The 21,864-nt window shown below is 39.6% G+C and overlaps 1 protein-coding gene across 1 annotated transcript in view; it reads right to left on the reverse strand.

The window, feature by feature from the left end:
* The window catches only part of NOX1 (NADPH oxidase 1), a 26,511-nt gene that overhangs the window by 4,166 nt on the left and 481 nt on the right, over window positions 1-21,864 (reverse strand). The window contains 14 exon segments of the mRNA XM_014582693.2: window positions 1,825-1,953; window positions 2,154-2,300; window positions 3,150-3,272; window positions 3,274-3,316; window positions 4,447-4,676; window positions 8,453-8,494; window positions 8,496-8,587; window positions 8,590-8,603; window positions 8,695-8,842; window positions 8,845-8,875; window positions 8,979-9,069; window positions 9,071-9,128; window positions 9,981-10,065; window positions 15,557-15,652. Of these exon segments, the coding sequence (XP_014438179.1) occupies window positions 1,825-1,953; window positions 2,154-2,300; window positions 3,150-3,272; window positions 3,274-3,316; window positions 4,447-4,676; window positions 8,453-8,494; window positions 8,496-8,587; window positions 8,590-8,603; window positions 8,695-8,842; window positions 8,845-8,875; window positions 8,979-9,069; window positions 9,071-9,128; window positions 9,981-10,065; window positions 15,557-15,652 (1,329 nt within the window).

Raw genomic sequence — 21,864 nt, forward strand, 5'->3', positions numbered from 1 at the left:
TCGCCAGACAGACAGAGAGAGACATAGAGACAGAAAGCGAGAAATCACCCCCCAGGGGGGATGGTCACGCCGCAATCCCTTCTCCTCCATTCTCCTCCCGGGATCTTGGGCACGCACGCACACGCGCCCGGCGTGAGTTTTAAGCCACCGGGTCCGGGACACGAACCACGGTCGACTACGTGGGAGTCCAGCGACATAGCCATTACGCTAACTGCTGGTTCCCAATTGTTTCTTTATAGTACAGTCACAAAGTTGCATAATCATCACCACTATCTAATTCCAGAATATTTTCATCATATTAAAAAATAAAACATCCACATTAGCAGCACCCCACCCCACCCCCCATCCTAGATAATTACTGCTCTTTTATATCTTTATAGATTTTCCTATTTTCTCACTTTTTGTCTATCTGTCTCTCCAGTGAGTGCACATGCCCTATAGCAAAAACTCGCTAAAAAAATACTCTGTTTTTTGGCAATCTCATGCACTCTCCCCTCTTCAATTATGTTCAACTCAAACAACCCAATAATTAATATAATCTCTTGCTTTTAAGCTGCTTTACAATTTCTAAAACATCTTTTTTATAGTGTGTTGCTTAATCTTTTTTTTTTTTTTTGAAAGAGATTTTTGCTATAGGGCACATGTACTCACCAGAGAGACAGAGAAAAAGTGACAAATCATTCCTCAGGGAGGATGACCATACCACAATTCTCTCTCCAGTCTCCTCTTGGGGTTTTGGGTATGCACACACATATGCTCAGCATGAGTTTTAAGTGACTAGGTCCGGAACTCCAACCATGGTCGACCATGTGGGAGTACAGCTCCTTAACCACCACATGACCTGCTGACCCCATATCACTTAATCTTAACAACTCAGCCAGTGAGTAGAACAGGCAATTATTAATGTAACCCCCATTTTACAGATGAAGAATCTGAAGACCAGAGATTTCTCATTCAAGGTCCCAGAATTGGTAAGAGTCAGAATCTACATTAGGACCCCGGATCATATGAATCTGAGTCTCCATGTGTTCTCACCACTGCCTTCAGGAAGCCTTTCCTGATCACTCTATGTGGTCATAGACTTTTCCTCAAGTGTTCATGCACCTGTTTCATGGAGTGCATCATTCTTCTTTCAGTTGGTGGTATGTGTCTCTTATTCAAATATATTCTCCTTGAGGGCAAAAACCATATCCTATTTCTTTTTCAGTCTCAAAAGCTTCTAGAATAGTTTGTGCTGAGCTTATAGAAGGTAACAAATGATGTTTATAGAATTGAATTCATCTTCACCTGCCAACTTGTTCTAGGAATTTATCTACCGTGATCAGCTTCATTGTCTTCCCCTTGAAACCTCTGGTCTCATAGCACCAGGTTTTCCTGAATTCTCTAACATGTCTCAAAAACCTCCAGAAAGACTGAGCTCAGGTAATAAATGAACTAGAAAATAGTTTCCAAACACTCATTATATTAAATAGAGGCCAGTAAACCCACCCACACACACACACACACACACACACACACACACACACACACTGCGTTGGAATTGCTCCAGTTCTCTGTTTTGTTTGACAATATAGATTAAAATTGAGTGTCCTTGCCTCGCTGTTTGAGTGATGGCTCACTGAGGCAGCAAATGTATTCTCATCAATTACAAGACTGTGCCATTTTGTAAAACCCCAGATAAAATTTTCTCAGTTCCAAGCAAGAAACTAAGCATGGTACAAATAGTTTCTGCCCCAAAGATCTTTTCCCAATAGTGTTCAATATACTGTAATACCTGCCCTAAATCCTGACTCTGCAAACTCAACTAACAAAAGGAGAATATACTTACCTGGGGTAGGCAGTAGCTATTGTAGAATACTCATTTTCCCACACTGGTTTCCCTGAGGAGGTTTGCTGTTTCAAACCTGTCAGGATGTCAGTGGGATTGTCAAAGCTCAATGCTTCATTACCAGCCTGGAGTCAGAGAAATAAAAAGTTAGAAAAAGCAAGCCATGATAGCTGCCTCTTCCTTCGGCCACTTTTAAACTTGAGTGTGAGAGTGAAGACAGGTAGAAAATCATATGAAATAGTTATTTCTAACTAGCATGCACTTTCTTTTGCCTGACATTCATCTTACATTTAGCATGGGAATTAGTGTGCTGTTTGAAACTCACATTGTTGCTGTCCCATCCGGTGAGGTAAAGACGGAAGTTTAGAAAACTCGTTTTGCCTAATTCCTCCATCTCCTGTTCCAGAGAAGTAATTAATTCACTGAAACAGGCAAAAGCACCTGTCTCCCTGAAGATCCAGTAGAAATAGATCTGGAATCAGCAAGAGAGAACATAGCTCTATAAAGTGCCCTTTATAATGAATACACACACACACACACACACACAGAGTTCAAAAAGTCCATGTAAAATGCATATTATGAGAAAACTATGCATGGATTTCAATATTTTGGCACCGAAATAAACTCATACTTTAATTCTATTTTTCCACAAACTTTTTTTTGAGAGATTTTTGCTATAGGGTGTGTGCACTTGCTAGAAAGACAGAGAGAGACACAGAGAGAGAAAGTGAGAAATCACCCCCCCCAGGGGGGATGGCCATGCCACAATCCCTTCTCCTCCATTCTCCTCTCCAGATCCTGGGCATGCATGCACATGCTCCTGGCGTGAGTTTAAGTCATCCGGTCTGGGACTTGAACCGCAGTCGATTACATGGGAGTCTAGCAACATAGCCATTATGCTAACTGCTGGTCCCCCCACAAACTTTTTAAGTCTCTCTCTCTCTCTCTTTATATATATATATATATGTGTGTGTGTGTGTGTGTGTGTGTGTGTATTTTTTCCCATACTTGTTGATCTATTCTAAGGGTGACCTTCACAGAGCAACAAACCTTAGGCAGTATAAATCTCCAGAATTCTGACAATTTCCCTTACAAGAAGAGCCCTCCAAGATCATCTTTGGTTCAGGGTGAATTTAAACTCTAAATTGAAAAGAAGATATTGCTCTTATGATAAGTTTGTAGAGCAGGTTCCATGGCAGACAGAAATGATCAATCAGTCTCATAACTCCAGGGAGAGTTGCTTCTTTATGAACTGTAAAGAAGGCATGAAAGCAATAGACCTGTCAGGCCCAGGCCAAATCATAACTGGTATGTGTAATACACCTTTTCTTGTTTTAAGCTTGTGGTTTGCATGCTGAAATTTGTACCAGATGCATTTCAAAATGGAAGCAAAGGAGGTGACCCCAATTCCTACTCCAACCAGCATAGCTACTATATACTGGAAAAACATCCTCACTGGCTGTGCCTAAGGGGCCATCCACTTCAATTCTGACAGAAGACAGAAGACAATGGGCAACTGAAATTTCATCTCCATCCCTAACCTAAAATATCCTCCCAGAAACATAACTTTCCACAGCTGACTTCTGCGTGTTTATTTATTAATTTTTTGAGAGCTTTTTGCTATAGGGAGCACGTGTTCCCTAGAAAAACAGAGAGAGACAGAGAGACAGAAAGTGAGAAATCACCCCCCAGGGGAGATGGCCATGCCACAATTCCTTCTCCTCCATTCTCTTCTCAGAATCTTGGGCATGCATGCACGCGCACCCAGCATGAGTTTAAACTCCTGTGTCCGGGATTTGAATCACAATCGACTACACGGGAGTCCAGCAACATAACCATTAAACCATCTGTTGGCCCCTTATTTGTTTATTTTTGAGAGGTTTTATTTATTTATTTATCTAAGATCCATGTACTCACTGGAGAGAGAGGCAGAAAGCAAAAAATCACCCCGTAGGAGGGATGGCCACACTGCAATCCCTTCTCCTCCATTGTCCTCATGGGATTTGGGGCAAACACACACACACACATGCCTGGTGTGAGTTTCAAGACACCAAGTCTGGAACTTGAACCACTGTTGGCCACATGGGAGTCTAGCACCTTAAGCACCACACCACCTGCTGGTCTCTCTGCACATTTATTTGAGTCATGTTGTATTGTATCAGATGTAAGGTTCGATAAGGAATTGCTTTCTTTTCTTTTTGTTTTAAATTTGTCAAAGGATGAATATGTTCACCAAAGAGAGAGAAAGATCAAAAGAGACAGAGACAGAGGGAGAAGGAGAAAGCACTCCCCCAAAGGGCCGTGGTCATGCCACATGGTCATCCCTTCTCCATTTCTCCATCCTGTCAGGATTTGGGGGACATGAACACACACACCTGGTATGTTTTTCAAGTTACTGAATCCAGGACTCACACCACATGCTCAGCCATGTGGGATTCAGCTTCCTTAACTATCAGGCTGACCAGGTATAGGACAAGCCCAATAAACTTGTACTTCATTCTGTTTGCCTTCAAAATTATTTATTTATTTAGTAATATTATTTTTTAATTTATTTTTATTTTCACTTTTTCTTTTCTACCAGTCTGCATCCTGAGTCTCTGCTGTACTCAAGGACCTACCTGAGAATTGATGAATGCTGTTTAAAAGCCCTTATGAGACTTTCTGACCAGCCCCCCACTGCTTTGATATGAATGGAGAAGTCTTCCTCTGGGGCAGGGGACAGAGTAAAGGGATGCCATTCCAGGAGAGAAATCAAGGGGCAATTAACAAAGATATATTGCCCCACTTCCATGCTGAAGCCACACTTATTCATCTGCAATTCCAAAACTGTGGATGGGCACATGAGAACCTATGAATGAAGCACAGAGATCAAAGGAAGCAAACTCAAACGGTGTCGGGGCAGGCAGGTTAATGACTAAAGGTGGAGGGCTGGCAGTGGCAGTGAACTGCAAGCAAGAGTTCTTTCTAAAGGTTTTTTTGGGTTTTCTGTTGTTGTTGTTGTTGTTGTTGTTGTGTTTGTTTGTTTGTTTGTTTGTCATAGGGTGCATGCACCCGCCAGAGAGAGACAGTGAGAGGCAAAGTAAGAAATTGCTACCTGAGGGGGATGACCACACTGTAATCCACTCTGCTCCGTTTTTCTCCTGGGATTTTGGGCACACATGCACATACATCCAGTGTGATTTTCAAGTCTCCAGGTCCAGGACTTGAACTGCAATCATTAATGTGGGAATTCAGCACAGCACCTTAACCAACATGCTACCTGCTGGCTCCCTACGTGATCTTTTTAATGCAAATGAAAGCAGACTGTCCACACTGTGTTGCCTTTTCATACTTAACATCCCATCCTAGAGACTAGTGCCTATTAGAACCTATAGAACTGCCTCTTTCACTGGCTACAGAGTATTCCGTGATATGACAGCCTCCTAATTTAACTAGTCCTCCAGTCATGGGCACCTGTATTTTTTGTTTATTGGTTTTTCTTTTTAGACATTTTTGCTATAGGGCACGTGCGCTCGCCAGACAGACAGAGACAGAGAGACAGAAAGTGAGAAATCACCCCCCAGGGGGGATGGCCACGCCGCAATCCTTTCTTCTTCATTCTCTTCTCGGGATCTTGGGCATGCACACACATGCATCCGGTATGAGTTTTAAGCCACCAAGTCTGGGATGCGAACCGCGGTCAACTACGTGGGAGTCCAGTGACATAGCCATTACGCTAACTGCTGGTCCCATGGACACTTGTTATAATCTTTTGTTCTATCAAGCAATGCTGTATACATACACACACACACATACTATGTGATTATTCTGTTCATAACTTCATATCTCTTTTTTTAAAGAATTATTTTATTTAACTTTATTTGTTTATTTTATTTTGACCAGAGAGGGACAGAGTGAGAGAGAGAGAGCAAGAGGAAGTGAGAAAGCAAGCCGCCAGGTCCAGGACTCAAACCACGGTCAGACACGTGGGAGTCCAGCACCCTTCACTGCCACACCCACCTGCTGCCCCCCTTCACATATTTTTTTATCAGATGGTTAGTTTTTTTCTCATTGATTTCTAGGAGTTATTAAATATTAGAAAATTAGCCCATGGTCTAGGAATTGTAAATACTTTTTCTACTTAACAATTTGTTATCTGTCTTTATTTATGATGGGTTTTCTTTTTCCTTAACTTATTTTGTCATGCAAACTTGTTATCTTTACATTTTTGGCTTTGACATCATCTATCTTACTTAGAAATGTCTTTACCCACTACAGTGTTAGAAACATATTCTTATGTGGTCTTGGGATGTTTTTATGATTGTTTTTTAACATTTAAATCCTCTTTCCACGCATCATTGATTCATATTTATTTTTGTGCAAGATGTGAATAAAGATATAGCTTTTCCTATCAGATGACAATCTATTGTCCTAAAATGAATATTAATCTATCTTTTCTCCAATTAATTGAAATGCCAAACTTAGGGAACTTTTTTTTAAAGTAATTAATTTATTTAACTTTTTATTTGTGTATTTATTTATTTATTTATTTATTTATTTATTTATTTTAATTTGACCAGAGAGGGACAGAGGGAGAAAGAGAGAAAGTGAGAAGGCAAGCCACCTAGTCTGGGACTCAAACTGTGGTTGGCCATGTGGGAGTACAGCGCCCTTAACCACCACACCACCTGCCTGCCCCCCTTAGAGAACTTTTTGTTTGAGATATTTTCCCTTTCTAGATGAAAACTAAGCTATTGCTACTAATCCTGCATCTAATGTAAAGACTTTCATCATTCTCAGAGTACTTTGTGGCATCACAAGTCAACATTCTATTTTCATTTATTGCTAAATATAACCTATTCAATGAGCTAGCAAAGGTAAACCATAATATTCATAACAACCCTGGGACACACTTAGTGTTCACTAGAACTAAGCCATTTTTTAATTTAACTTTATTTATTCATTAATTTTAGTTTAATTTGACCAGAGAGAGACAGAGAGAGAGAGAGAGAGAAAGCAAGAAAGCAAGCCACCAGGTCTGGGACTGAAACCGTGATTAGCCATGTGGAAGTGTCCAGCGCCTTAACCATCATGCCACCTGCTGGTCCCGAACTAAGCCATTTTTTCAAAAAAAAAGTTTTACTTTTTTTGTTGTTTTTGTTAAAAGGTATGTTCACTTGGCAGAGAGAGATAGAGAGAGGGAAAGTGAGAAATCACCCCCAAGGGGGATGCCCATGTTGTAATCCCTTCTCCTCCACTCTCCTATTGGGATTTTGGGCACATGCACACACATGTGCCCTGGATGATTCTTAAACTGCCGGGTCTGGGACTCAAAGTACAAAGCTTTCCACGTGGGATTCAGTACCTTAAACTCCACATCACCTGCTGGTCCTCTTTATATTTCTGTTCTTTTTTTTTTTTTTTTTTTTTAAGAGAGGTGCACCTCCAACAGGGCCCTCATGCTGGGATCTACCCCGAGCCTCAGCCAGCCAGGATTACTGGCACGGGCATACATGCCTGGCATTCACATGGAAATATCAAGGTGTGAACCCAGAACATTTCCATATGGCTTCAGCATTGCTAAGCATTGCGTTACCATTAATGAACCACCAATCTGGTTTATTAGTCATCTACTGGCTAACAATAAGTTCTAAGCATGTTATTAAAACACCAAAGAAAGTTCGTCAAGAATGCTCTCTCTCTCTCCCTCTCTCTCTCTCTCTCTCTCTCTCTCACACACACACACACACATACACACACACACACACACACAGAAGTCGAGATTTCACAGCTGACTTTTGTGCAGTCAAGAGCACCGACTTTGGAATTCAAAAGACTTGAATTCGAGCTCCCCTACTCATAGTGAGAGTTTGACAGTTTACTTAATCTCTTGGTATCCTTGTCCTTTTGTCTCAAAATGGGTACAAAATACCTACTTACCTCATAAGTTATTGCTATATATAAATGATATCATCTATATTAAGTCTCAAGGTTGGTACATGGTAAACATTATTAATAATTGGGCTATTGGGGCCAGCAGGTGGTGTAGTGATTAAAGGCTCTGGATTCCCACATGGCTGACCATGGTTTGAGTCCTGGAGTGGGCAGCTTGAAAATAATGAGAAATAAAGGACCAGCAGATGGTGTAGCAGTTACATCGATGGACTCTCATGTGGTCCCAGACCCGATAGCTTGAAAATCACACTGGGCGTGTGAGTATGCATGCTGAAAATCCCAAGAGGAGAATGGAGGAAGAGGGATTACATCATGGCCATCCCCGGGAGAGTGATTTCTCACTTTCTCTCTCACTGTGTCTGTCTCTCTCCCCAGTGAGTACACATGCCCTAAGGCAAAAAAAACCTTAAAAAAAGGAAAAAAAGAATGACAATAAATAAATAAATGGGTTGTTTTTATCATCTTTGCAGAGGATCTCACAATATGCAAAAGCCATTAGTCCTTTCTCTTCAAAAATCCTCTGTTAATTACCTGTGGCCAACAATACTGGAAATCCCTTGAAGGTAGAAACTTTGTGAATATCCTTTGTGGGACCCAGCACAGTGCTGAGTTAATAATACTGATAATAATAGTAAAAGTAATAATAACAATGGTAATAGTTAACAGCTCCTAACAAAAGTCTATCCTTGCCCATAATATTCTTAACTCAGGGGGGTGCCCTTCAAATTGGGGAAGCCTGTTTCCTAAAGTGGGAATCATGACCATCTCACTTTTCAAAAAACTCTGCACAGTTGTGAGGATCACTCTCATTCATGCTCTCCTCTGACCCCAGACTAATCCACTGAAACAGACCAAAAAAAAGGACAATTTGGGGCAAAGTATTATGCAAGGTCAGGGGCTGGGGCATGAGAATGAGGACTTAAGTACATTACCAAATGCCATGAATCCCTAAGCCAAGGATATAGATGATGAAAACATGATGAGTATACCAAAAGACCTCAAAATAATTCTTCCAGATAAACTCCATAGCTGAAGTTACCATCAGAATCAGGGCGACTGTGATGATCACTCCAGTAAAACTGCAATGCTAGTGAATGTCACATATTCCACTGTCTGTGAAAGGAGAAATGTCAGCCTGACACAACATCCACCAAGGATACCATGCCCATCTTGCTCATGAGCAGATCCCAGATGCCTTGCCATTGAGTTGACTCACCAGGTTTGGGGGTTGGATAGGATTTAGCCAAGAACCTCCCTCTTTCTCCTTATGAGATAGGCTGGAGAGAATGGAAATAAGGGATCCATCTGGCCTGTTGGCTTCTGCGGTAGCAGTCAAAGTTAAACGGGTGTGCAATGATGTGAATAGCTAGATGGAAAGAATGTAAGACCTGTCTCAAGAGCATCGTGGCAGGCATGCCCCCTCAGAATAGGGGAATTCTCCATATAAGGACGAGCAGAATGCTGAGCCCACAGAAGGAGCCCAATAAAACCTCAACTACAGAGAGAGCCAAGATACTCAGTTCCCAAAAAAATAAAATGTAAGCTTCATGAAAAGAGTTCTAGAGAGCTGACTCTGTGGCCTGGTGGTTAAGACAGCTGGACCCCACAGGACCAACTGTGTGATTCAATTCCTAGGCCCAGCAGTTTGAGAAATGTCATGTGCATGTGCAAGCATGCCCAAAATCCTGAAAGGAAGAAGAAATGGAGAAGGGATTGCTGTGTGACCAGGCCCCATGGGGAGTCCTTTCTTCTTTCTTTTCTGCTCTTGTTTTTTAATTTGATAAAGGGCATGTGTGCTTGTTGGAGAGAAAGACAGGGGGAGGGGAGAGTGCAAAAGCATCTCCCCATAGGGGACAGTCACACTGCAATCCCTTTCCCATTTTCTTCTTGGGATTTTAGGCATGCATGCACACACACCTGGAATGTTTTTCAAGCTGTTGTGTCTAGGACTCAAACCACACAGTTGGCCATGTGGGATCCAGCTGCCTTAACCACCACATAGTCTGCTGGCCTTTTCTTGCCCCTCTCACCTTGTCTGTCTCTGGTGAGTGCACACACACCCTGGCAAAAAAGAGATAGAGAAAGATAATAGTCCTAGAACAGTGCCTGACAAATAATGCCAGATGCTCAATAAATATTTATTGAATGATTATATACATGGATGAATGAAGCCAGACTCTGCCCTGGAGACTATAGTTTCATAGTTAGCCTGAGTTACCTGTGTGTAAGCAGATCATATATACCACCAACTTATGGAAGGTGAGGCTATGATCCAATTGCTTTCTCAGTGTTCAGCAGCAAAACTGCAAATGCAAAGTGATTATAGTCAAGAGTCCCCAGCTAGGCTTATGAAATTCATTAACTCATAACCAACATGTCTTATACATAGCATGCTAATACCCACCCACTTTTCCTCCCATCCCCCTTAGCTACCAAAGGAGAATCAGGGCCTCCATTCTTTGTTCTACTGAGGAGTCTGGGATCTTTTTCTTTGATTAGGGGTGGCTGGAACTCACTGAGCAGTGCCCCTCAGGAAGGACAGCAGATTGTGACACACAGGAATCAGGATCAGCATGCCGTTATAATTCAAGCAGAGAAAAGAGAGCAGAGGCTCAACCCCAGGCCAATGTCGACTAGAAGAGAGGAGAAAACAGATATTCAGTTGTTTTATCTTAACATATAGCAAGTGAGCACTGGCCAGCCCACTTGTCTGAGACTTGCAAATGGATAGTGCTACAGCTTCTTGCCCTCTCTCTCAGTAGCTAGCATAATCAGGAGAGGATCTCTATTTGCAAAAGACAGGATATGTGTTAAAATTAATGTTGAGGGGACAGCAAGTGGCATGGTGGTTAGGGGTGCTGGACTCTCACATGACTGATCGCAGTTCAAAGCTCGGACCTGGCAGCTTGCTTTCTCACTTTCCCTCTCTCTCTTACTCTGTCCCTTTCTGGTCAAATTAAAATAAATTAGTACATAAATAAAGTTAAATCAAATAATTCTTTAAAAAATACTATTGAACTGAAAAATTCCCATGACATTCAGTGTTTTAGAAATGTTTGATTATACAAAAGAGGACAGGATTTAATTATTTTATGTTAGTAAATGCATGCTACAGATGTAATATTTTGTGATGAGCATTTTTATTTACTACACTCAAAGATGGTTTCATTATTTGTCATTTGTAAAACGGTCTTGAAGATCATAGACACTTACTTGCATTTTAAATAAAACTCATATTTAGAGGTACAATCAAAGATGGTGACTATAGTATTATCTGTATTTTCTAATGTGGTAATTATAAACATGTAAATAGTTGTATAATAAAAAAATGTTAAAGTAACCACTTATATTTAAGATGTCTTTAAAAGCTAAATAAAGCTTTGGCAAGACTAGCATAGCTCTTGAAACAAAATGTTCAAGTTTAGGTAAAGGTTTGACAAGGGTTAACTGAGAGCAAAATTTCTTTTTTGTTTTTAATTGCCAAAGGGCATGTGTGTTCACTAGAGAGAAAACCCCCAGTGGGGTGTGGTTACACAGTAGTCCTTTTTCCTCAATTCCTCCATCCTATTAGGATTTGGGGCATACATGCACATGCACCTGGGTGTGTTTTACAAGCCGTGGCTGGGATTTGAACTGTGGTTGGCCATGTGGGATATGGTTCCCTATGCACAGGGCTTAATCACCACACTACAGGGCCAGCCCGAGAACAGAATTTCAAACTGATTTCTTTGGGTGGCCAGGTAGCATGGAACCAGAGCAACCTGATCCAGCCATGGAAGCTCTAGAAATGGAGATAAGGAGTGCATCAAAGAAGTATTTAGTCCAGAAAGAGGCCTGACTAGGTAATGTCTGGAAAGAATATGCTCAAGTCTATGGCAGCTAAGTCTGACTTGTCTCTTCAACTCTGTACAACTGGGTTCTGTGCCTGCTTCACGTACTTGGAATGGCAGGCTGTAAAGTGTGACAATCTCCTAAGAGTAGCGGAGGTGGCAATGGTAGCCAGGCAATTTTTGTCACACTTCAGCTGATTGGCTTGCCTTAAATGTATGCCTGTCAAAGACTTGCTGAAAGGAAGAGTCTGGGTTAGGGCTAAAAATTTCTCACTCTTAAAGGCACAAAAACTATTTTCCATACAACTGAAACCCATGACAATGTGACAGGATTTAATAAGCCAGGTCAAGATCTGCCTGGCGTCCATAATGGCTCACAATGTCAGGCAGTGCACTGAACGTGAGCTGCCCTACTGTTTGCCATTTCTGGCTCTTCCACATAATCTGTGTTTTCTCCCTGTGCTGAGTCATACTCTGACTGTTTTTGGTAGAGACAGCCTGTTCCATTTCTGAGTAAATTTTCTCTGCTCATCTCAGAGAGCCTATATTTCCACGTCGGTTCCCACGGTTTGCTTATCTGACTCACAGAAGTTCCTGAAAGCTAAAATTGGCAATTACATTGAAAATATAGGACTATAATTTTGCAGCTCTATATTCTGTGGTGGCTATCTGTATGGGATGAATTCTTTGTAGAGAAACCCTTTTTAATCCTCATTGCAGCACACTGAAATATCCCAATGTATATTTATTTCTCCATATCAACAGTCACTGATGTTATAATTGAACTGCTGCTGTCATGAATGCTTCATTGACTATAGGTTTCAATTCCTTCCTCTGCTACTTATTTGTTCTGCTTCACAGTGAATCAAATTTCTCTCTGTATTTTCCCAATGCAAGCATGAAAATACTCTATGGAATGATTAAATAAATTATGGCATATCAATGCAATGAACTGTTCTCCTAAAAGGTTGACAGCAAAGGCTGGCTGGGTGGCAGAGTGGTAACATGTTGCTCAAGCATCACTGGAGCCATATGGACGACTATGGGTTCAGTTCCCAGGTTGACCTGTACACTCTAAGCACGGCACCCATAATCTCAACTGGCTGAGAAGGAGGAGGAGGATGCATCTCTGCATGACACCCTGTTGAGGGTGCTTATCTCTCTCTCTCTTTCTCTCTTATATATTTTTAAAAGTCTTTTGATGATAATGTATATGGTAATGCCTTTGACTTGATTGAGACATACTTCATTTATGCTAGAAAAAGTTTATTTTGTACACTATAAAGATGTACAGCAATTAAATGTATATTTTAAAAGTACAAAAACAGGTAACATTTTTATAAAGAGCTCTATGCAGTGGTGTAGTGGAGGTAAATGTTTTAACAACTACCATAGGAAGAGGGAGCAGGGATCCCTGATTTCCAGCATTTGCCAGTTTTGATCATGTAAATACTCCCATCAGGGACAGATTCAAGATAGCCACTTGATATCATTGAATACCCTTGAGTGCAGAGTCAGGAAGATATGCACATACTGGCTACAGCAAGCTGCCATGAGCTGGTTCCCGCACACCACTGATAATGTACTCATGTGAAAAAATATCTGAGATACATTAAGTGGAAGAGGCCATTTCTAGCCAATACCTATAATTGTGATTTCTTTCCTTTTTTTTTTTTTTTGTTAAAACAAAAAGGGTGTGTGTGTGTGTGGTTGTGGGGGTTATGTGTGTGTGTGTGTGTGTGTGTGTGTGTGTGTGTGTGTGTGGAGAGAGAGAGAGAAAGAACAAAAAGGTGAGAATTTTACTGTATGGAAATTAGAAAGTGAGTGAACAAGAGTGTCTACCTCAAAAACAAAACAAAATCTATGTGTCTGATCCATTTGTGAGCATATTTCAGTATATCTATATACACACACGCAAACTTTTTTATTTGAAGAGAGGTTTTTGCTATAGGGCATGTGTGCTTGCCAGAAAGACAAAGAGAGAGACATAAAGCGAGAAATCATCCCCCTAGGGGGGATGGCCACACCATAATCCCTTCTCTTCTGTTCTCCTCTTGGGATCTTGAGCACATATGCACATGTGTCTGGTGTGAGTTTAAGTCGCCAGGTACAGGACTCGAACCATGGTCGACTACATGGGAGTCCAGCAACATAACCATTACACCATCTGTTGGTCCCCAAACTATTAACACTTATTTTCTCTGGGAAGTAAAATGAGAGGTAAATTTTCACATTTTACTTATACACTTCTATATGGTTTGCTCTCATTGAAAGCAAGATTATTTATCATTAATTTATTTTTGAAAATAGGGCTTTAAAAAATGAAACATCCACAGGATATCAGCATGATTCATTTTTCTACTGCTGGCTTTTGGTCATGAAGTAATCAAGCTCTTAATAACTAGTCACATTTATTGCATCATTCTCTTAATAAAAATCTATTTTTAAAACAAATTAACACTACCTTTGGAGTTATAGTTTCTAAAAGAGGATCAAGGACAAACATTTAAAATGGAAAACAGCAGGGCAAAATAAGCCATGAACAGAACATTTAAATTAGTTGTGATGTCAACATGGATCCTTTGATTATGGGGAGAAAAAGATTTTTTAAAGGACAAGCTGTCTTTAAACATGTATATTGAGTGGAAAGCTATTAAAAAAAGGCACTGTCAAGATGAAAGTGGATAGTGATTTAACCAATTCCTTATTATTGCATAATAGACTAGAGACAGCAGCCAAATTTGGCCTTCTAACCAAGTAGTGTCTAGGTTCATCAGCCTATTAGAAAACCATCCTCACCTCCATGCTCCCTCCTGGTCACACTCAGGTGCCCTACCTGCCCCCACCCTCCTCTTCTGTTCTTGATCGACCACTTCTCCAGCCTTCTCCATTCCATTACACTGACCTGAACCCACCTTTCTGCAGACCTCGAGTTCGACAGAACCACCCATTTCCTAGACCTAAGTATCTATTCTGGCTTTTTTTTTAATAATAATTTCTTTATTTTCATTTGTTATTACTTTTTACTTTGATCAGAGAAAGAGAGAAAAGGAAAGTGAGAAAGCAAGCCACCAGGTCTAGGACTTGAACCACAGTTGACCATGTGGAAATCTGGCGCCTTTAATTACCATACCATTTGCTGGCCCTAGTATCTATTCTGTTTTATAAAGGTATTTTTCTGTTACATTATTCCACAGCAATGGTTTTCAGGTTGTCTTCTGTTTTTTCTTTTCTTTTAAACCATTTTTTTTTCTTAAAATCATGAACAGGTGTTCCTAAGACATAAAGGCAGTTCTGGCTGAGAGCAGTGGCAGGGGGACTCCCGAGTTATTAGCCTTCCCCTTAAACTCTATAGGAGCACTTGAGTTTCTAGAAAACAGTTTGAAAACTACTGCCTTAACAGTTTTCTTTATTGTATGTTGTTAGACTTAGTAAAGGAAAACATATGACACTCAATTAAATTTGAACTTTATATTTAAAAAATAAATACTTTAAGGGCTGGTCCCATATTGCAGTAGTTAAGTACTGTGTATAGGGAGCTGGAACCCACATGGCCAACTCTGGTTTGAGTCCTAGCCACAGCAGCTTGAAAAATATGCCAGGGGCATATGCACGTGTGCCCTGAATCCTGATGAGATAGATAAATGGAGGAAAAGGGATTGTAGTGTGACTCCATTGGGAATGCTCTCTCTCTCTCTCTCTCCTTTCTCTCTCTTGCAAGCATACATATACTCTGGTAATTTTTTAATGAATATTTTAGCATATCCATATTCCAAGCAATATTTGGAATATATTTATATAAAAAATGTTTGTGGTTTATCTGAAATTCAAACTTAACTGGGAATCCTATATTTTTTCTGTCATTCTTAGCCCTAGAGGAAATCAGGGCACTGAGTCACAAAAGAGCCAGATTCATAGAGAAGAAAAAAACAGAGATTCTCCACATTATAACTGAAAAACTCACTCCAAGGATTTCTCTTTTGTAGTAGTACTTGTTGGCCCTCTCATATCTCAGGAAGGCATATACAAACAGGAAAATATTCAGCCCCAGCCAAGCAGCCTACAGAAGAATAAACAAACATAGGAATAAAATATAATAGAAAGCGTGCATGAGAAAAAGTAGATAAGGGATAGGAAATAGTGTCACCATTTGGGCTATTTTGTGTTTATGTGTTTTCATTTTAAATTAGTACAATCCTGCCAGTGTCTAACTTGCTTTCTAAGTGAGTTAGTACTTTGGGATGTGAACTAAATGCTAATGATCAGGTCAGCAGACTAGGACCCATGTGCCAAATCTGGTTTACCAACTGTTCTGCATTGTTCGCAAACTAAGAATGTTTTATATATATATATTTTTTTTCTTTCTGTGTTTTTTTTTGGGGGGAGGGATACAAGCAGACAGCGTAATGGTTACGTTGCTGGACTCCCATGTAGTTGACTACGGTTCAAGTCCCAGACCTGGTGGCTTAAAACTCACACTAGGTACATGTGTGTCTGTGCCCAAAGTCCCTAGAGGGGAACAAAGGAGAAGGGATTGCAGCATGACCATCCCTTCTGGGGGATGATTTCTTGCTTTTTGTCTCTCTGTCTCTCTCTGTCTCTCTGGAGAATTCACACACCCTATTAGAAAAAACCTCTCCTAAAAAAATTATGTTTTTAAATGGTTGAAAAAAGTAAAAAGAATAATAATATCTTGTAATATGTGAAAATGATATGAAATTCAAACACCAGTGGCCATAAATAAAGTGATATTGGAACTTAGCCACTCCTACTCATTTCTATGTTGTTTATGGCTGTTTTCATGCTACAATGGTAGAGCTGAGTAGTTGGGACAAAGACCATATGGCTTGTAAAGCCTAAAATATACACTAGATTCTTTTTTTACAGAACTTGCCAATTCCTAGACTAGAACATTCAAATTATTGCACCTAAAAGATGTCAATAAGTGAATAAACAGACTTCTAAAGAAACAAAGAATATATATTTAGCATCTATAATAATACTCATCTGAAAAGGACTAAACCATTCCAGATGGGCCTGCCTTTTTAATTATACCCTGACACACATTTTCCTGTTGGTAGATTGTGAGTCTTTCAAATTAACCTATTGTGGACTCAGACTTGTTTGTGCTCTTAAGGACTGCTTTTGCCAACCCCAAGCTCTGTCTCAGCATTGGCTAATGGGGAAATTTGGAATGCACTGCACATTACCTTACAGATCAATCATCTGGGCTCTTTTCCAATATTGGAGGTGTTAACCTGTAATTCACAGGCCTCCAGGGAACTGGGATGCCCCTAGTACAGATCCTTGAATGGGTCAGCCCACATCAACCCATAGATAAAGGGCCTTCAGCCTAGAATATGGCTCATTCTGGTTTACTAGATCTGGACCACTCACGTACTTCTAGCTAGTATAGTATAGTGATTAGAAGGATGATATTGGGGTTAAACTCCATGGGCTCAAATAGTAGCACTACCATTTACTAGCTCTGTAATCTTAGACATGTGATTTAATCTAGCACTACCAATAACTAGCTCTGTAATCTTAGACATGTGATTTAACTTCTCTGAACCTCAAATTTTTTACCTGTGAAATGAGGATAATAAGTATCTACTTCACAGCAGTGCTGTGAAGCCTACATGGGATAATCATGTAAACTGACTAATGCAATGCTTGGTACATAATAAGAGCTCAATACATGTTGGCTATAGAGTTGAGTTGTTATCAAGCTGGCTTCACCAATCAATTTCTTCCTGCCTACTTGGATCAGATACTCTTTCCAGAGTTAAGAACCTGTCAGAGACTCTTGACTCCAGCAGAAAAACCAAGTTGAAAGCCACAGATATCTTAAAAATTTGGAAGCCAGAGGAGAGAGCTTTTTTAGTGGATTCAGAAATATTTTAGGATTAGAGAAGAACACAGGGGCAAAGAACTCTGTGTCAGCCCATCATCAATTGTAGGCAAAGCAAATGATGAAATACAGTGACATCTACAAATAAGGAATCCCATTTCCCACCTTGGCTATTATTTCTTCCGCTCTGAATGGAAAAGAAAGTTAGGGTACAAGCCCAAGGAGGAAGGAGAAGTAAAAATATCTTCTGAATACTTTCCTTTTTATTTAAAAAATGTAATGCAAAGGAGTATACATCAGGAATAGCAAGAAGTCTGAGCTTGCCAGCTAGGATTGGTGGGAGGTGGAAGTTCAAAGCTAGAAAGTGAAGTGTGAGTCACCAGCATGGGTGATAAACTCTGCCAACCAAAAATAAGAAAGAGGTAAAAAACTACAGTGGGTTTTAGAGCTAGAAACAACACCGTTATATTTGTATCTAATTGAGTCACTTTATTCTTTCCCTGCTCCCCCTCCAAAGCATGTACACACACACACACACACACATATACACACTGACCTTGAAGTCTAGAGAGGGTAAATAAGTTGGTCAAAGTCAATTAGTTAATGCAAAACTGAAAGTATTTTTTCACATTCCCTGTCTCCTAAACTAGAGTTTTTCCATGATAGTGCAAAAATAAGTAAATATGGGGCACCGACTATTAAAAGTATGTCATGACACAACACAAAGTTATGACAACTGGTTGAGTTGATGGGTATATTAATTGCTCTAATTTAATTATTAGTCATTGTATTCATTAAAAATTACATTGTACTTTTCATAAATTTGAACAATTATACTTACTATGGGATAACCTGACAAAATAAGCACTTGGCCTTTTGCTAACTGCAAAACAAACATTTCTCCTGAGAAATTCTATACCTTTTTTCCTGGAGCACCTGGGGAGTCCTAGGGGACCCAAAGGAAAAACAAGAAAAAAGAACCCCAGAAAAAAAAATGTATGAAGTTCTAGAAAAGTGAGAAAGGACTTAGGGAGCCCTAGGCTCAGTTGTGGCTCAGAAATGGAAGACTAATGATAAATTCAGAGTAATTAGGAACCAACAAATGGCATAATGGTTACATTGCTGGACCCCCACAGAGTTGACCATGGTCGAGTTCCAGACCTGGTGGCTTAAAACTCACACTGGGCACATGTGTATTTGTGCCCAAGATCTCAAGAGGAGAAGGGATTGTGGTGTGACCATCCTTTCTTGGGGGTGATTTCTCACTTTCTGTCTCTCTGTCTCTCCAATGAGCACACATACCCTATAAAAATCTTTCTCTAAAAAGTAAAAAAAAAAAAAATCTGTGAACAAATATCAGAGTAATTAGCATATCCATCACCTCAAAAGAAAAAAAAAAAGAACTGCCTCATTAAAAAAGAGAGATTGAAATGGAATAATGATAGGGAGAAAAGGTGTGTGTGTGTGTGTGTGTGAATCCCTGACCCAGCACATTATCTCTGTGTCCTGGAGTTCACCCCATGATCAGGTTTTTGAAATTCATAAACATTGGTTCTGGTAGTTTCACTTCATTTACACTGCTATATAATATGACATTGCATTAATATACCTAAGTATATTTATTCATTTAAGTGTTGATGGCTATGATGATAGAACCATGTACATGAAATGACATACATATGCTAGTTTCTCTAAGATATATAGCCAAGAGAGGAATTTCTGGGTCCCAAGATTTGTACATGTTCAACTTTACTATGAAATGTCAGACGCTATTCACACATAAACTATAATCTAGTGAGCTGTATAATCTAGTGAGCTGTGGATGTGAGTTCTACTTCTTTCTCATGTTTATCAACACTTCACATTTTTACAGACTTTTTATTTTTATGATTCTAGAGGGGGCAAAATATTTCTTTTTTATGATTTTAAATTGAATTTTCCTGATTACTAATGAGATTGGGCATCTTTTAATTCAATTATTAACCATTTGAATTTTTTCTTTTGAGAAGTGCCTATTCTAGTTTTTAGCCTTTCTATATAGGTTTGTTTTTTCTTTTGTTTTTCAATTCTCAGAGTTTTATTTTTAATCTGATATTGATTCTTTACTGGTTTTGTTTATGGGTTGTCTTTTCACTTACCAGAAATTTCTGATAAACAGAAATTCTTAATTTTAATTTTAATTTTTTCTTTATGATTTACACATTTTATGTCTTGTTTTAGAAATATATCACTATTCAAAAAGTAAGATATTCTTTTATATTTTATTTAAAATTTCATATTTTTACCCTTCACATTTATGTTTTATTTTTAACGATAGGGAGTGCATGCACATGGACATGAGAGAGGAAAAAAGAGCGAGAAGCATCCCTGACAGGGTCACACTACGATCTCATTTCCTCAATCCTCCAACACCTCAGGACCCTGGGCAGCCATGCATGTATCTGGCATGTTATCAGACTGAGCCGGGAATCCATACCTGCAGTTGGCCATATGGCTTCCAGCCTTGCAAGGCACTTGCACCACAGAGGCTGGGCCAATATTTATGTTTTTAATCCAACCAGAGCTGATTTATGCTTTTAATTCATCTGGTAGAGGTTCAATTTACTACTTTACCATATGGAAACCTAATTGTTTTGTAATTATTTTTGAGAAGTATACTTTTTATTGATTTAAAATGTCAGTTTGATCATATATAATGTGTGTCTGCATGCATTTAAATTTGTTCTCGAGCCCTCTATTCACTTTCCCCATGCCACTGCCTTAACCACCATGGTCTTATAATAAATCTTGATTCTGATAGGACAATTTTTCCCACCTTGTTCTTTTTAAGAGTTCTTTGGCTATTCTCAGTCTTTTTCACTTTTGTGTATGTTTTATAATCCACTTCTTTGATCTCCTTTGTTACATTTATTGCTAAGTACCTTATATATTTTCATGGGATTATAATTAATATTTTAATTTTAATTTTTAAATATGGCTGTTATATAAAGATAGAACTGTTTTTTATTAATTGACTTCTGTATCCATCAAACTTCCTAAACTTAAGGCCTCCAAATGGTGTGGTGGTCATAGGCATTGGACTCCCACATGGCCGACCTCAGTTTGAGTCCCAGACCTGGTGGCTTGCTTTCTCACTTTCCCTCTTTCTCTCTCACTCTGTCCCTCACTGGTAAAATTAAAATAGATAAATAAATAAAGTTAAATAAAATAATTCTTTTAAAAAATTCCTAAACTCACTGGCTAATTCTAATATTTCCGTATTTATATTTTTTACAGACACAGTCATATTTTTGCTCAAATCACAGTTTTGTTTCTTCCTTATTTATTCTCATAATTTTTGTTTCTTTTCTTGTTATACTTCACTCACAAGAAATTCTGGTAAAATGTTGAACAAAGGTAGTAATAGTGAATCCCTTATCTAATTCCCAGTCTTAAAGGAGATTCATTTCATTCTTTTTTTTAGGTTTTTGCCATTGTGTTTGTGCGCTCAATGAAGAGAGACAGAAAGAGACAGAGAGAGGAAGTGAGAAATCTACCCCTAGAGAGGATGGCCACACCACAGTTCTGTCTTCTCCATTTTCCTCTTGGGATTTGGAGCACACATGCCCATATGCCCAGCATGATTTTCAAGCCACCAGGTCCAGGACTCAAACTGCAGTTATTCGGGTGGGAATCTAGCACTTTAACCACCACACCACCTACTGGCTCCAATTTCATTTTTTTTTTTTGAGAGAGAGAGAGAGAGATTCTTGCTACTAGTGTTCTTGTGCTCTCCTTAGAGACAGAAAGTGAGAAATCACCCCCAGGGAGATAGTCACACCACAACAGCACAATCCCTCCTCCTCCATTCTCTTCTTGGGATTTTGGGTACGCACGCACATGTGCCCAGCATGAGTTTCAAGCTGTTGGGTCCAGGACTCAAACCGTTGTCAGCTACATGGGAATCCAGCACCTTGACAACTGTACCATCTGCTGGTGCCTACCCCATTTAATTCTTAAATGGAATGTTTGATGTAAGGTTTTATAAATACCTGGTTACATATTCTTATTTTACTTTAGGCACGACAGTGAATATATATTTAAAATAAGAAAAGGAATACAGCAGCAGTGGCATAAGTGGGAGGACACTGCTATGTGGTGGTTGAGGCAACATGGGAAGCTCAGATTGGACAGGGTGGTCCAACATAACTGGGAAACTGGGACAAAAGCATTGAAACATGGTGAGACCCTGTCAAAATTATCTTCCTCCCACTCATGCTCTCTTTTGTTAAAAAAAGAAGGGAAGGAAGGAAAGGAGGAAGAAATAAAGAAATTACAACACCTTTTTTCATTAGAGAGAGATTTTTTGCTATAGGTCATGTGCACTCGCCCAAGAGATCGAGAGAAACAGAGACACAGAAAGCGAGAAATCATCCCCCAGG

This window comes from Tupaia chinensis, unplaced genomic scaffold, assembly GCF_000334495.1.
Source record: "Tupaia chinensis unplaced genomic scaffold, TupChi_1.0 Scaffold143746_1, whole genome shotgun sequence".
NCBI lineage: Eukaryota > Metazoa > Chordata > Mammalia > Scandentia > Tupaiidae > Tupaia > Tupaia belangeri.